Source organism: Dipodomys merriami, unplaced genomic scaffold (genome assembly GCF_024711535.1).
Source record: "Dipodomys merriami isolate MVZ:Mamm:240054 unplaced genomic scaffold, mDipMer1.0.p SCAF_79, whole genome shotgun sequence".
In the NCBI taxonomy this organism is placed as follows: Eukaryota; Metazoa; Chordata; class Mammalia; order Rodentia; family Heteromyidae; genus Dipodomys; species Dipodomys merriami.
This window is the reverse complement of record NW_027206390.1, coordinates 6022501-6039598: the sequence shown is the minus strand read 5'-3', so window position 1 is coordinate 6039598 and position 17098 is coordinate 6022501. Positions and strand designations below refer to the sequence as shown.

Here is a 17098-nt window from a genome sequence, read left to right as displayed (position 1 = left end):
ACACACACACACACACAGTTGGAAGTGGAGCTGTTGTTCAAGTGGCTGGGCCCTAGGCTAGAACAAAAAAGCTCAAAAGCAATTCCCAGGCCATGGGTTCAAGCCCCAGAAATGAGGTAAGAGGAAGGTAGCAGCTATTAGATGAAACAGCAGGATAAGAGGCCAGAGCTAGAGTGGTCAAGCCTATGATCCTAACTACCTAAGGAAGTTGAGATCTGAGGATCCAGATTTGAAGCCAGCCCAGGCAGACAAATCAGAGATTTATCCCTAAATAACCAGCCTGGGTTCAATTTCCTCACCTGACAGAAACAAAAAGATAAAAGTAAACAAAATTTCTGGGGAAGGTTTATTTCTTATGATGGCTCTTCTGAAAACACTGAAGCCGTAGAAAACATGGATTCTCTTTTTCTCCTCTCCTGTCTCCCTTTTTCTTTCTTTTTTCTTTTTCTCTGTGCTCTCTTTCTGTCTAGCACATGCTAGGCAAGATATGTAACCACTGAGTTTCATACCTAACCACATGTTTGGATTCTTAGATAATCCAATTCTCACTGGGTGCCAGTGGCTCACGCCTATAAACCTAGCTACTCAGGAGGCTGAGATCTCAGGATCATGGTTCAAAGCCAGCCTGGGCAGGAAAGTCCATGAAACTCTTATCTCCAGTAAACCACCAGAAAACTGGAACTGGCTATATATCTCAAATGGTAGAGTGCTCGCCTTGAGCTGAATAGCTGAGGGACAGCACCCAGGCCCAGAGTTCAAGCCCCATGACTGACAAAAAAAATACAATTCTCTTTACCTCAGAAAAGTTCCATTTTCCTTATATTTATAACCTTATGCCTTTCTAGCTCCAAAAGTCCAGACTTCACACATTTACACTGCTGAAGGATAAATAATGAGATGCATCTTTTGATGAGGGAAGGGTCCGGGGTCATCCTAAAAACCACAAATCAAAGCATCTTACACTTCTGCTTAGAAACCTACTGCCATTTCCCATTAAGTTCCATATTAAGAGTTAAAACTATCCTGAGCTGGGTGCAGGTTGCTAATGCCTACAATCCTAGCTACTCAGGAGCCTAAGGTTTAGGGATCATAGTTCGAGACAAGCTTGGGCAGGAAAATCTGAGATTCATCGCCATTTAACCACACATACGCATACGCACGCGCGCGTGCACACACACACACACACACACACACACACACACACACACAAACACACACACACAGAAAATAAAAAGAAAACTTCATCCCATCTCATAAGCCTGACAAGACATGGTGTCCAAATCCCAGACCTCATCTTATCTTTGTGCAACCCCCACCCCCATTTATTTGTGCCAGTCCTAGAGCTTAAACTCAGGGTCTGGGCACTGTCTCTGTGCTTCATTTACTCAAGGAACATACTCTACCACTTGAGCCACAGCATCACATCTGGCTTTTTCTGTGTATGTGGCACTGAACCCAGGGCTTCATGCATGCTAGACAAGCACTCTACCACTAAGCCACATTCCAATTTACTTGGCCTCCCTTTTTTTGCAGCTTTTTTCTTTTTCTTTTCTTGGATTGCTAAAATTTGTTAAGGCCTTTGCATTTGCTAGTTAGTCCTCCCTCACCTTTTCCTGCCCCATTCATATAACTAAGCGTCCTCTCAAACACTTTGCTACTGGCCTGGACAGCCCTGTTCTGCCCATTTGGGCCTTGCCAAGTCAGTGGCTTGGGTGACCCCTGACCTCGGGATAATGTGGGAGGGTACTTGGCACTCAGTACCTCTCGGATGGTCAGATCTTCAAAAACACAAAGGCAGTCTCCTTTTCCAAGCCAACATCACTCCAAAGACTATGGTCAGCCAACCTTTAAACCACTGGTTGGTGCCCAAACTCAACAAACCAGACCCCAGCCGCATCAGATCTAAGAAGAAGCAGGACCAAGAAGTACACGCGGCCAGACCCACCCAGCAGGGGGAAGTATTCTCCAGGCATTGGGAGCATGTTTTGGAGGTGTCAGCAGTGGCTGTGGTGCTGGCTGGGTGCATGGTACTCCCCAAGTTGTGGTCGGCAGGAGCAAGGTAAGTCCCAGAGTAGGTGCTGGTAGCCTTGATTGCTGAGAAGAGAAAATGAAAGAAAAGGTGGCCTGAGGGTGTGTGGTAGGTGTGAGAGACACAAGCATATGCATTTTGGTTCCTTAAAAATATGAATCCCTTCAGCTTATTTTTTTCTTAGTTCACTGGTGTATTCTCTTCCAATTCATCATAAAATACCCAGAAAACTTAGGAAACCATTAAATAATGCAATTTCACTTTCACCTACCTGTTATTCATTTATGTTTGCTGTGAGATGATGAATTCATTGAGAGTAGAGTATCTACATTCCTTCTACTAATAATATTAACAGCATAAACAATATAAAATCATAGTCTTCCAGTCTAGAACATTCTAGATGATTTTTTGGTCGGTCCTGGGGCCTGAACTCTGGGCCTGGGCACTGTCCCTCAGCTCTTCAGCGTAGGGCTAGCACTCTACCAATTGAGCCACAGTGCCACTTCCGGATTTTTCTGCATATGTGGTGCTGAGGAATCAAACCCAGGGCATCATGCATGCAAGGCAAGCACTCTACTACTGATCCACCTTCCCAGCGCCTCTAGATGATCTTTAAATCATGTAGATTCAAATTTAGATGGTGATGACCAAAAAATAGAGATTACCATTGTTTCCTATTTCAGAGTATGTCCTAATCTTATATGAAGTTACATGAATTACATTTCTACAATGATATATTTTGTATGTATTACATATCGTGCATGAATTACACATATTATACAACACACACACACACACACACACACACACACACACACACATACACACACACACACACACACACACACACACGTATACATACAGCTTAGCTCCAAGGTGTCTTAAAGTTGCTCTCTGGTTTCATGCCTTGTGATTGTTTTTCTCCCTGGTATTTTAATGGCTCTAGGCAACTGGTACCATATATAACTTTGAGCTTTCTCATGGATTGTTTTTATACCTTTGAACTCTTTCTCTGGCATTTTCACCTATCATAATCCTATGTACCTCTCATGGCAGACATTTGCAGATGCCTATGGGCCTAATAAAGTTAACATAAATGAGTGAATTGAATTCGAGTGCCAGTTTTGAGGTGCAGGAGCGTTGCCTGAAAGGACCAGTTGCCTGAAAGGACCATTTGGCATGAGGTAGTTATTAACCAGTCAGTATAGAGCCTTTGTTTCAAGTTTTCAAGGGAAATTGGACACTTGCACATTTGTATGAAGACTGGTTTTTTTGTATATATTTTTTACTGTAAAGATACTGTACAGAGGGGTTACAGTTACATGAACAAGGTAATGAGTCCATTTCCTATCGAGCAATGTTACCTTCTCCTTTGTTTTTCTTCTTCTTTTTTTATTGTGAAAGTACTGTACAGAGGGTTTACAATTACATGGGCACGATAATGAGTACATTTCTTATCAAGCATTGTAGGCTCCTCCTTTTTTTCCCCTTCCCATCCATTCCCATCCTCCCCTCTGTCCCCCCATCCTCCCCGCCCCCCACAAAAGTTCATTTTCGACATGATGACTTGTACATCTCATTGTTGCAATGGGTCCACCTGTATCCTTATTTAAATGATTTGTTTTTCCCCTTTCCCTCCACAAATTATACCGACACTAAATACAGTGAAAGCAGGGGTTATACTGTGGGGGAGGGACATACAAAGCAACAATGAAATAATCGTATAAATGTGTTAGAAACAATCACATGAAAGAAAAAAAGCATTTGAATACATATCTTAGGGTTCATTTCCCTAACATCACCTTATCTGACCTTTTCTGCTTGACTCAGACATATACTAGATATTGCAAATAAGGAAAACTATGGGACCTATGTTTCTTTGGGCCTGGCTTATGAAGACTAGTTTTTAAACATGGAACTCATTTAAAAGTTTAGACACTATATAGATAAATTAAAAACATCTCTAGGCTAGGTTTGACACTCCAAGCTCTAGACTTTTGTTTGGTACTTTGTGTATGAATAATGTCTTCTGATTCAAAATGGTTGTTTTCCTTTCTGTTAGCATTTTTGGTGTATATCTTAATTATAGTAGTGTGCTGGTCTTTCTGCCTTATTAGTTGCTAGTATGTTTTTAAAATCTATTTGAGGGTTGGGAAGGTTGCTCAGTGGTAGAGCGCTTGCCTTGCATGCCTGAGGCCCTGAGTTCAATCCTCAGCACCACATAAGGAAAAAGTAAAAAGCCGGAAGTGGTGCTGTGGCTCAAGTGGTAGAGTGCTAGCCTTGAGCTGAAGAGCTGAGGGACAACGCCCAGGCCCAGAGTTCAGGCCCCATGACTAGACCAAAAAACAAAAAACAAAAACATAAAAAAACAAATAAAATCTATTTGAAACATTTGATATCATATATTGGCTTTTTCCTGCATGTAGTCCATGTCTCTATAGAATAGGTTTATACATACCTATGTGTATGGGTGAAGGAGGGTGAAATAAAATGAGAGAGAGCAAAAAAGAAGAGGGTGAAGGAAAGGGCAGGAAATATATTAATTCTCTCAAGCTATTTGGTTCTCCTTCTCTTTGTTGAAGGGCCAATATGATATTGATTTAATTCCCAAAGAGCTCTTCTGGAAGGAATTAGATTGGGTATTTGAATTGCTGCTCAAAAGTTGATTTGAGGTGCTGGGAATGTGGCTTAGTAATAGAGTGCTTGCCTACCATGCATGAAGCCCATTGCTCAATTCCTCAGTACCACATACACAGAAAAAGCCAGAAGTGGGCTGTGCCTCTCAAGTGTTAGAGTGCTAGCTTTGAGCAAAAAAAGCTCCAGGACAGTGGCCAGGCCTTGAGTTCTAGTCCCAGAACTGGCAAAAATAATGTTGAAGTAGGAGGTCAATGGATATAGCCAAATGGTGGAGCTCTTCCCTGGTATGTGTGGGGTCCTGAATTCTATTGCTCACACTGTAAAAAAAAAAAAAAAACATAAGTAAGTATGAAATATAAGTCAATCGTCATCTCTTTTTTTAATTTTTTTATTGTAAAGATACTATACAGAGGGTTACAGTTACATGAGCAAGGTAATGAGTACACTTTCTATTGAGCATTGTTAACCCCTCCATTGTTTTCCCCATAACATTCCTTCCCTCCCTACCTCCCCCGAGGTTCTTTTTTTTTAAATTGTGATTAAGTGATTACATAATTTCCAAAATTTCACAGTATTGTGGAATAATGATGCTCATTTAAAGTCACAAGTTCATTCTAACTTTCCTGGAGCAAATTGTCTATCACAGTCTATAACATATAACAGTGTAGACATATACACCATACATGTGATCAGCAGCATGGGGATATTTAGTAGTGGTTCGACCAGATGAGTGAGAGTTCTTTGTTTCTTAAGTCCTGTTAATTTTGTCATATCACCTAACATTTTGGATTTAGCATCCACTTATCAGGGAGACCATGTATTGTTTGTCTCTTTGCTCTTGGCTTACCTCGCTCAACATGATTCCTTCTAGCTCCATCCATTTCCCTGCAAATGCCATTATTTTGTCATTTCTAATGGCTGCATAATATTCCATTGTGTATAGATACCACAATTTTTGGATCCATTCCTCTGTGGTGGGGCATCTGGGTTGTTTCCATATCCTAGCTATTGTGAACAGTGCTGCAATAAGCATGGAGGTTCACATGTCCTTATATATTGGTTCCTGTTGTTCAGGGTAGATGCCTAAAGTGGTATGACTGGGCCGTAAGGGAGGTCAATCTTTAGCTTTATAAGGACCCTCCAGACTGCTTTCTAAAGTGGTTGTATAAGTGTACATTCCCAACAGCAGTGTAATAGGGTTCCTCTTTCTCCACATCCCCTCCAGCATTTGTCTTTGGCTGATTTGTGGATGTGGGATATTCTGACGTCATCTCTTTCGTAACATCAAATGTTCCAATACTAACAGAATTTTGGTATATTTATGATGAATATTTTTAATAATAACAAAATGCCCAGAAAGTGTTTCATACTTATAATCCTAGATATTCCAGAGAAGGAGATAGGAGGATTATGGTTTAAGAGCATAGCAAACAAAAAGTTAGTGTTTCAGAGATAGCAAGCATGGTAGTTTATGTCTGTAATCTTAGGTACTTGAGAGGCAGTGTAAGAAATTCGTGGTCTGAGGCTCACCTGTGCAAATTAGGAAACCCTATCCAAAAAACAAAAGCAAAAGGATTAGAGACATCTTTTAATCACTAGGGCCACCACTACAAATAGGAAACAAAACCCTAAAAAACTGTTCTGACAGAAATGTTTTTGGATAGATTAAATCTCTGGAAGAGTTTTAGTAGTAAGTGATTACTAAAGATTTTAAAGGATAGTCAGTAAAAGGGGAAATAGATAATGAACCTCCTCACAATGAAAAACTTGCTCAGGGAAAGACCCTAGGAAGACAGGAAAATGATAAACTATAAACTAGCATGAAATATTTGCAAACCACATAGTAGAGGAGTTAAATCTCCAAAATACAGTGTTCTCAAATCTCTGTAGTACATAATGATAAAAACCAAACCAGAATGATTCGATAATGACCAAAAGATACAAATAAATGTTTCCCTGAAGAGTATATATTCAGCAAATAAGCACATAAAAGGATGCCTTGGTCCCAGCCCTTAGAGAAATGTAACTTAAAAGGCACAGTGAGGTACCACTACATACCTGTCTAAATGGCTCAATCAAAATAGTGACAACACAAGATTGATCAGAATTCAAGTGAACTTGATTATTCATACATTGCCACTAGGAAAGTAAAATGATATTTTACTTGGGAAAAAATAGAACAATACCTGGTTTTTGGACAGTCCTGTGGCTTGAACTCAGTCCCATGGCACTATCCGTGAGCTTCTTTTTAACTCAAGGCTAGCGCTCTACCACTTGACCCACAGTGCCAGTTTCTGTGTATGTGGTACTGAGTAATCAAACAAAGGGCTTCATGCATGCTAGGCTACTACTCAGGTACATGCCCAGCCTAACAGTAACATTTAAAATTTAACTGAGCAGGCATTTTTCCCAGAGATAGCTTTCATTCCCATAAACACCTGTACATAAGCTTTCTGAATCATTTTATTTCTGTGATAGTCCCAAAGTACATTTATACCATGGACTATTCAGAAACAGTAAAAAAAAAGTCTTAATACAAGTGGGTCTGGAGGGACTTAAATGCTGTGTAAAAAATCTTAACAAGTGACATGCTATGTAATTCCATCTATACTTCTTTAAGTGACAGAATTTCAGTTGAAATATGTTGAAAGCTGAAGATTGGTGGATTCTGCCACAATGAATTATGCTTCAGTTATGAAAGCTGTTACTAGGAGAACCTGGTGGAAGATCTGTGGGATCTTGTCTGTATTAATTTACTAATGTTCCTGCCTGTGACTCTGTGAAAGTGTCAAAAGATTTAGACAAATAATTTATACTAAAAAAAAGCTGACCTCAATCACTTTTTCCCTTGGACTTTCTGATAAAGATGATCCTGAGACTCCAGTGATAACTGAAGCAAGTCCTATCCTTGAAGAAAGAAACTGTGAGTCAGTGGAGAATTCTGAGTCTGTGAAGAATACTGAATCTGTTGACCAACATACCAATCAAGAGACTTAAAGGAAGCTGTAGTGTCCAGTTGAAAAAACCAGAAGTTGGGTCTTCCAGGGACCCTGAGACTTCAGAAGTTCTCCCTTTTCAGGTATCACAGAATCTCTATTTTTTTTGTGGGTTGTGGGGCTTGAGTTCTGGGCTTGGGCACTATTTCTGTGTTCTTCAGCTCAAGGTGAGCACTCTACCACTTGAGCCACAGTACCACTAATGGTTTAGTGGAGGTAAGAGTCTCATGGACTTTCCTGCCCTGGCTGGCATTTAACCGTGATCCTCAGATCTCAGCCTCCTGAGTAGCTAGGATTACAGGCGTGAGCCACTGGTGCCCAGCTAGAATCTCTATTAAAATATTGGGATTTAAAAATATTAGAGTTTACCAGGTACCCCTGGCTCACACCTGTAATCTTAGCTACTGAGGATGCTTAGGTCCAGATGAATGCAGATTCCATCTCCAACTAAATGCCAGCAAAGTGCTACACTAGAGGTATGGCTCAAGTTGTAGAGTGCCAGCCATGAGCAAGGAAGCCAAATGTGTGAAGCCCTGGTACAATGAGAAAAACAAATCATTTAAATAGGGATACAGGTGGACCCATTGCAACAATGAGATGTACAAGTCATTATGTCGAAAACGAACTTTACAACTTTGGTGGGGGGTCAGGGAAAACTGGGTGGGGGGACGGGGGGAGGATGGGAAGGGATGGGAAGGGGAAACAAAGGAGGCGGCTAAATGCTTGATAAGAAATGTACTCATTATCTTGCCCATATAATTGTAAACCCTCTGTACAGTATTTTCACAATAAAAAAGACAGATTCAAGCTCAATGCTAATTTAGGTTTACATTTCTTTTCTTATTTTTACAACCATAAATAATAGTTTTTCAGTTCTATAAATGCCATCAGCAGTAATTTCCTTTGCTGCATGGTGCCTACATAATAAACACAGATAACTGTCTATCAGTCAAGCAATGCATTAAGCAAATATTATTAGGTTCCCATACTTTAGCTAATAATTAGATAACTTATGTATATTGTACTCTGGCTCAACAATTTTTCACACTTTCTTGTGTCTTCCCCTCCCCCCATTTACTGGGACAATAGGAAACTTTCCAAAGATATACCCCAGGCCAGATGGAAATATTGGGGCCCCGGGGGCAAGTCCTTGCTCTCCTCAGCCTCAGCTACAGTGGCCACAGTGGGTAAAATCATCAGTCATTTCATTACTGTCTGTGTGCGTTTTACAGATTTGTGTTACAAAGGACTTAGTTAATAATTCTCCTTCCACATTTGTTCAAGGGTTTATTGTTTGAAGAAAAATAATCATGAGATGATAGACACTGCTAGTAGAATTGGTAGCATTTTCTTATTAGAATGAAGTCTAGGAATTGCTATAAATGTCTGTTCTTTAATGATGATATATCAGGGTTTTGTTTAAAAAATGTTATACTAAGGAGATATTTTCAAGGAATAATTACCCCAATTGTTAAAAATAACCTGTCTTATAGCATTCATGATTTTAGATATACACACTTTGATATTTCGTTTTTAGAATTTAGCTTGGTAAGTTTGGGTAATAAAGAGCAACAAATTTAATTTTTCTCTAGGACAAGATACTTCAAACATCATTGAAACGACAGAGTCTTCCCTTGGGATCCCTAGTCCCAGTGAGATTTCAGCTGAAGTCAAGCTGCTGAAGGTCAGTATAGAGAAACATTAAGTCCTAGGATACTTTGGATTCAGTAGCTAGCTTGTGCATTTTTGATATTAAGGACATGGGGACATCCTACAGCTGTGGTGGGTTGCCTTGTGAATCCAGCTGCCAGTTAGAGATCTGTGTCTTGTAACTGTTCATATCTCTCTACTCTGCATCTGAAGTAATTTCAAGGACTGCTGTATAATAAAATTATATTGCCATATATGCTGAATATAAGAATTACTTAGCACTTTATATGGCAACCACGGTTGGCTGAATTTAAAACTGACAGGACCAAAAAAGATTTTTGTTTATTTAGGGCTATTTTTTTGCCTTTTGTTTTTTGTTTGTTTGATTTTCTACCTTTTGTTTTTTGATACTAAGCATTGAACCCAGGATGTTGCAATTGCTAGGTAAGTGTTTTGCCATTGAGCTGAGGTACATTCTAGCCTTTTCTCTCTCTCTTTTTTTTTTTTTTTGCATTTGGGTTTTTATGAAGGTGAGGGTTTATATATATATATATATATATATATATATATATATATATATATATATATATATATATATATATATAGTGAAAATACCATACATACAGAGGTGTTACAATTACATGGACAAGGTAATGAGTACATTTCTTATCAAGCATTATTGCCTCCTCCTTTGTTACCCCTTCCCATCCCTTCCCATTTCCCGTTCCCCCCACTTCCATCACCACCCCACACACACCGTGCCAAAGTTGTAAAGTTCGTTTTTTGACATTGTTGCAATAGGTCCAACTGTATCCCTATTTAAAATATTTGTTTTTTTTCCTTCCCCTCCACAAATTATACCAACATCAAATACAGTGAAAACAGGGGTTATACCGTGGGGGAGGGACATACAAAGCAACAAAGAAATCATCTTATAAATATGTTAGAAACAATTGTACGAAAAAAAAAAAACATTTGTGTCCTTATCTTGGGGATCATTTCACCTACCATCAACTTTTCTTACCGTTTCTGCTTGTCTTAGACATATACTAGTTATTGCAAATAAGGGAAATCATGGGACCTATGTTTATTTGGGCCTGGCTTACTTCACTTCATATAATTTTGTCCAACTCTCCATTTCATAACAAATGGGGCAATGTCATTCTTTCTGATGGAGGCATAGAATTCCATTGTGTATATATGCCACATTTTCTTGATCCATTCATCTACTGAGGGGCATCTGGGTTGGTTCCATATCTTAGCTATGGTAAATTATGCTGCAGTATACATAGTCGTGCTTGTAGCTTTAGCATGGTCTTCTTTGTGATCACTTGGGTAAATGCCCAAAAGAGGGATTGCTGGGTCATAAGGAAACTCTATGTAGACTCTTTTGAGGAACCTCCATACTACATTCCAAAGTGGTTGAACAAGTTTATACTCCCACCAACAATTCAGAAGAGCTCCCTTCTGTCCACATCCCCTCCAACATCTGTTGTTATAAGAGTTCTTGATTCTAGCCATTCTAACAAGGGTGAGGTGGTATCACAATGTTTTGATTTGCATTTCTTTTATGGCTGGGGAGGTTGAGCATTTCTTCATGTGTCCATTGGCCATCCTTCTTTCCTCTTCAGAGAAGTTTCTCTTTAAGTCTTTAGCCACTTATTTATTGGGCAGTTGTTTCTTTGAGGATTTGTTGTTAGGAAATTAAATTTTTTTGAGTTCAAGTTGTATTTTAGATATGTGACCCTTGTCCGTTGTATGGCTAGTGAAAATCTTTTCCCAATCGGTGGGCTTTCTATTGCTCTTGCTATGTCCTTTGCCATGCAGAAGTTCTGCAATTTCATGTAATCCCATGTGCCCAACCTTTCTTTGATTTGTTGTGTTTCTGGGTCTCTTTTAAAAACATTTTGGTCTGTGCCAAGATTTATTCTTCGAAGTTTGTCTTGATCAAAAGGAAACCTGCACTTCTAAGCCGTATGGAAAAGTTTTGAAGACCAGTTTGTTTTCTTCATCTCTCACAGCCCGTATTGTTTCTCATTTAATAGTCTTTGCTCATCTCTATTTTTTTTTCTCTGGAAGCAGATTTATTCTATCTGTTTTTCTCCATCTTCAGAGTTATATCATGTTTTGGCGTATATACCCATCAGAGACTAACAGGTTCCACTATCACTACTTGTGTATACCTAAGAGAGAACTGGATTGATATACCTTTGGGTCCATAGTGCATGGGTCAGTAGCCATGTCAGTAGACATGGCTGCAAAATACTCCATATATGAGGCACTGTTCTTACTGATGAGGCTATTTACTGTGAGGCTATTTTGGCTGTGACTAACACACTATGTGTTTAAAAAATGAGTTTATTTTTCTCCCTAAAGGACTCTAGAAATAGACTATTGCATGTTGTTTTGGTGAACGTAGGGTCCTGGTACCTTCAGTTTTCTTTGTTGTTTACTTTATGATTTTGTAATTGTTGTCAGATCATGCTGTGAGTGCAAGTATGGTATTCTCAAACACATAAGCTCAAATTCAGGAGTTACAGAGACAGGAAGTTTCATTTCTCCTCATGCCCCCAGCAACTAGAATGGTTTAATGTCTAACTCTGATGCTTTGAGATATTGGGAGATTAAATTGTTAGCATTATCAGAAATTTTTATCAGGAGTTGCTTTTAGTGGGCAAAGAAAACAGGAGTTAGAAGTATGTTTGGATAGTAAACAGCAGTGACTTCATAAACACTTGAAGGACATCTGTCATTCAGAGCCATGTTTTAAGAGGGGAATGAAAATCATGGAAAACCCTGGGAAGAGTGGCTAGTATTAATGTCTTAAAAACTTGGAGAGTTAATGGATCATGCATATGAAAATCTAAGGAAAAGAGATAGGGAGAATATACCCTTTTTATACCTTTGAAGGCTAGCATGGAGGGCAGAGTTTAGGTTGTGTTTACTTATGTCTCATGAGTAGAGAACTCCCACTACTCAGTGGAAGTTTTATGGACTTAGATTTTAGTTGAATATTAAGTGTACCAGAATAGAATTGGTGGCATTTTCATCCTAAAGCCTTTCCCATCTTCTAAAGTTCCTAAGGAGAGAAATTAATTTCACTGTGAAGGAAATTATACTAGAGATGGATCTTTTTAGAAGTTTGAGGTAAAAGATACCAATGAAATCACTCGGTCATCTTTTTTGCAATTTTGTCATGTTCCTTTAAGGATGTTGTCTTCTGCTTCGTGTGTGTGTGTGTGTGTGTGTGTGTGTGTGTGTGTGTGTGTGTGTGTGTGTGTGTGTGTGTGTGTGTGTGTGTGTGTGTGTGTGTGTGTGTGGTATTCCTGGGGGTTAAAATCAGGACCTGGCTGCTGTCCCTGAACCTTTTTGCTCAAGGCTAGCACCCTACTACTTGAGCAACAGCTATACTTCTGTGATAATTACTTCTTTTTTTTTTTTTGGTGATTAATTGGAGAGATAAATCTGCCTGGACTAGACTACCTTGCCTGGTCTGGCCTCAAACTGTGATGCTCAGATCTCAGCCTCCTGGATAACTAGAGTTCCAAGTGTGAACCACTGGCATCCAGCTAGTTAGCTAGCTAGCTTGCTTGCTTCCTTGCTTCCTTTCTTCCTCCACCCCACTTTTTTTTGTCTGTCATGGGGCTTGATCTCTGGGTGTGGGCCCTGTCCCTGCACCCTTCTGCTCAAGCGAGCACTCTAGCTCTTGAGCCACAGCACCACTTCTGGTTTTCTGAGTGGTTTATTGGAGATAAGTGTCTCACAGACTTTCTTTCCCAGGCTAGCTTTGAACGGTGATCCTCAGATCTCAGTCTCCTGAGTAGCTAGGATTATAGGTGTGAATTACCGGTTTCAGGCCTCTTTCTTTTTTAATGTTTATGTTCTGGCACTGGGGTTTGAACTCCCATCTTCACAGTCTACCTTGTCCTCCTCCCCCACAGCTGGCACTTGAACCCTGCCTCTGATTTTTGCTGGATAAATAAATGGAGATGAAAGTCTCACAGGTTCTTCTGCCCTGGTGGCTTTCCATTGTGATCTTTAGATCTCAGCCCTGAGATCCTAGGACCATAGGCGTGAGTCATCAGTGGCCCAGTCCTGCTTTCCGGATTCAGATTCATATTTCAAAACTTTTTAACTGTTACTAAAAGATACGGGTTACAGTTATATAAGTTGGGTAAAGAGTACATTTCTTTTTTATCAATCGTGGACATGAACTCTGGGCCTGGGCACTGCCTCTCAGCTCTTGAGCTCAAGGCTAGTTAGTGCTCTACTACTTGAGCCACAATGCCACTTCTAGTTTTCTGATGGTTTATTGGAGATAAGAGTCTCACAGACTTTGCTACCAGGGCTTGCTTTGAACCACAATCCTCAGATCTCAGCTTCCTGAGTAGCTAGGATTACAGGTGTGAGCCACTGGTACCCAACTAAGAGTACATTTCTTTATTTTTTCTTCACCCTTTTTTATTTTTAATTTTTATTGTGAAAATGCTGTACAGAGGTGTTCCAATTACGTGGGCAAGATAATGTGTACATTTCTTATCAAGCATTGTAGCCTCCTCCTTTGTTTCCCCTTCCCATCCTCCCCCACCCTCCCCCACCCAATTCTCCTCCTCCCCCCAAAGTTTCAAAGTTTGTTTTTCCACATAACGACTTGTACATCTCATTCTTGCTATGGATCCACCTGTATCCCTATTTAAAGGATTTGTTTTTTGGACAATGTCACCACTTTCTTCTCTCTGTTAGGCTTGATTATAGGGAGTCTAGTGTAGCCTTCAATCTTAAGGACTAGTTAATCTTTACTGCTGAGCCCTGATTCCTCTGAATTCACTCTTATTCCTCAGGTGTTCAGTGAAGTCTGTTCACTTGATTGTTTAAAAACCAGATGTTTCCGCATAGCTTGTGCTATGGGGATTGTGTTGCTTACTACTTACACTAGTTCTTCTCCAACTGTGTGGCGTTACCTAGTGTTTTTTAACAGTATATTATTCAGATAAAGACACATAGGCACATCTGTAGCTTCTTGAAACATTTTACTTATATAGCTGCATCCTCTGAAGTTTTCTGACTTTCAAATGATAGCTGCTTCAGCCTTCCCTGATGCCAGCCTTTATCCCTGACTTACATTGTGTGTGAGTGTTCTGTTGTCTTTAGGATCTCCTCTGTGTGTTGGGGTTTGGAACTTTTCTCTAGGCAGAAAGCCCAGCTGTAGGGTTGACTTTGTTTCTCTTTTCTCCTGGACCAAAGTCTTTTATTTTGTCTTTTTTTCCATTGTCTAAAAATAGTTCTTTCTTATATTTTGTCTGGTTTTCTAGTTGCTGTATAGGAAGGCAAGTGTAGTATCAGCTTATTTATAGTACTTGAAAGCAAAAGTTCTCTCCATAATAGAGTGTTTGTTATAATATAGTTTAATTACTTGGTGTACTTGTTGATCTCTTATATGATTTTTAAAGGTAAAAGAGAACTGATTATTTTTGAAACATACTCTTCTTTGTAATATATATTGATTCCCTTACTAAGAATCAGCATAGTCTTCTAGGACAAAGTTGAGCTATAATTTGCATACAGTAAAACTGGTTTTTTTGCAATATGACTTTGTGTTGAGTAATAATAATTATGTTTATACTGTATAGTCTCAGTATATTGTGATACACAGACACAGAATATTTTCTGTATTTGTATGGCTCACTGAGATATAAGAATATTTTCATTACCTAAGGGAGTTCTTTCATGCCAGTCTGTAGCCACACCGTTCTGTCTGTTCACAGCATTTTCCAACCATTGATCTCTTTCTGACTATAGTTTCCTCTTGTTTAGAAAAATGTTTACTATGTGTAGATAAATACTTTTTTCTTTTGCCAATTGTGGAGCTTGAACTCAGGACTTGGGTGTTGTCCCTGACCCTTTCTGTACTTAAGGCAGCTATCACTCTACCACTTGAGCCACAGCGCTATTCCCTAAATTTTTTGAGAAGTTATTTGGAAATAAGTATCTCATGGACTTTCCTGCCTGGAAGGCTTTGAACTGTGATCTTCAGAACTCAGTCTTCAGAGTAGCTGAGAAGGATTACAGGCATGAGTCACCAGACACCACTGCCTGGCTATTGTAACCTTTGTTTATTTATTTTGGCAATATGAAGTACCACTTGAGCCACATCCTTATTCCTTTCTTCTGCCTGTCTATCTATCTATCTACCTATCTATCTATCTATCTATCTATCTATCTATCTATCTATCTATCTATCTATCTATCTATCTATCTATCTATCTATCTATCTATCTATCTATCTATCTATCTATCTTTCTTTCTATCTATCTATCTATCTATCTATCTATCTATCTATCTATCTATCTATCTATCTATCTATCTATCTATCTATCTATCTATCTATCTACAGGGAGCAGTTTTGTTCTCAGAGATGTCAGTTCATAATGGCAGGAAGGTCATGGCAAAGCAGAATCAATCATACCATGGCAACTAGAAAGCAGAAATAGCTAGTTTGTTTTTGGATCCAATCACTGGCTTTTACTTGTGCTGGCTTTGGGCTACAATTCTGCCTCTACTTTGTAAGCAGCTGTGATTACAGGCGTAAACTGTGTCTTTGGATTCTCTTTTCATTCTTTTCACTGTGTAGCCTGACATCCTTGAACTGGATATGAATGTAGCTTAGGCTGGCCTCAGACTCACAATACTTATGCCTTAGTCTCTGGAGTAATGGCATTATAGGCATATATTAAATACTTAGTTATACTTTAAATTTATGCTTTATATTTTTTCTTAATTTTAATACTGAAATTTAAAACAGTTCATTTTCATAATGTGAACTTGTTCAGATTCTTTAAGAGATAGTATGCCCCTTCTAGGAAGATAACTATAGTCCTGACTTTTATCTTAGATTACCTTTGTTTGCTTTTATACTTTACATACTTATAGTACATTTTGTATCTATCTTCTTTCACAACATTTTTGTATCATTTGACCATGGTGCATTTTGGATGTGGTATTCCATTTTGTCACTATGTTATATTTTATTTATTCCACAGTTTTTAAGGATTGAAATAGTTTCCATGTTATAGCTATTACAAATACTGCTGCTCTGAATATTTTTGGTTATTTATTTATTTATTTTTGGCTAGTACTGAGGCTTGAACTCAGGGCCCAGGAACTGTCCCTGAGCTTCTTTTGCACAAGGTTATCACTCTACCACCTGAGCCACAGTGCAATTTCCTGCCTTTTCTATGTATGTTGTACTGAGGAATTGTTCCTAGGGCTTCATGCATGCTAGGCAAGCATTGTAACACTAGGCTACATTCCCAGCCCTGAAATGTCTTCTGATGAACCACTGTACATATGTAGCTATAGTAGATACTGGCCAGCAGTTTTCCAAAGAGGAGAACCTACTATGTATCTACATGCAGTGTGTATTATCCTTACTGTTCCACATTCTTCCCAGTGCTTAGTATTGTAGGTCACTCTTAAAGAATTGAAACATATAAATGGCTGGACACTGGTGGCTCATGCTTGTAAACCTAGCCCCTGAGGAAGTTGAGAACTGGGGATTGTGGTTCAAAGCCAGCCCAGGCAGGAATGTCTGTAAGACTCTTCTCTCTAATTAACCAGCAAACAAAGCAGGAAGTGGAGCTGTTGTGCAAGCGGTAGAATACTATCCTTGAAGAAAAAAAGCTCATAGACATCACCTAGGCCCTGAGTTTTAAGCCCCTGGACTGACACAAAACCCCCACAAAACATGCAAATGTGTTTTCCCAGTATTGTAGTAATGACATTTATG

General features: G+C 39.2%; 1 protein-coding gene across 1 annotated transcript in view; it reads left to right on the top strand.

Moving 5' to 3' along the window:
• The first annotated feature begins 1733 nt into the window (after window positions 1-1733).
• The window catches only part of LOC138818904 (protein FAM114A2-like), a 47399-nt gene continuing 32034 nt past the window's right edge, over window positions 1734-17098 (top strand). Inside the window, exons 1-3 of the mRNA XM_070010023.1 lie at window positions 1734-2059; window positions 8752-8849; window positions 9255-9346. Coding sequence (XP_069866124.1) covers window positions 1734-2059; window positions 8752-8849; window positions 9255-9346 — 516 coding nt within the window. The remainder of the gene's footprint in view (window positions 2060-8751; window positions 8850-9254; window positions 9347-17098) is intronic.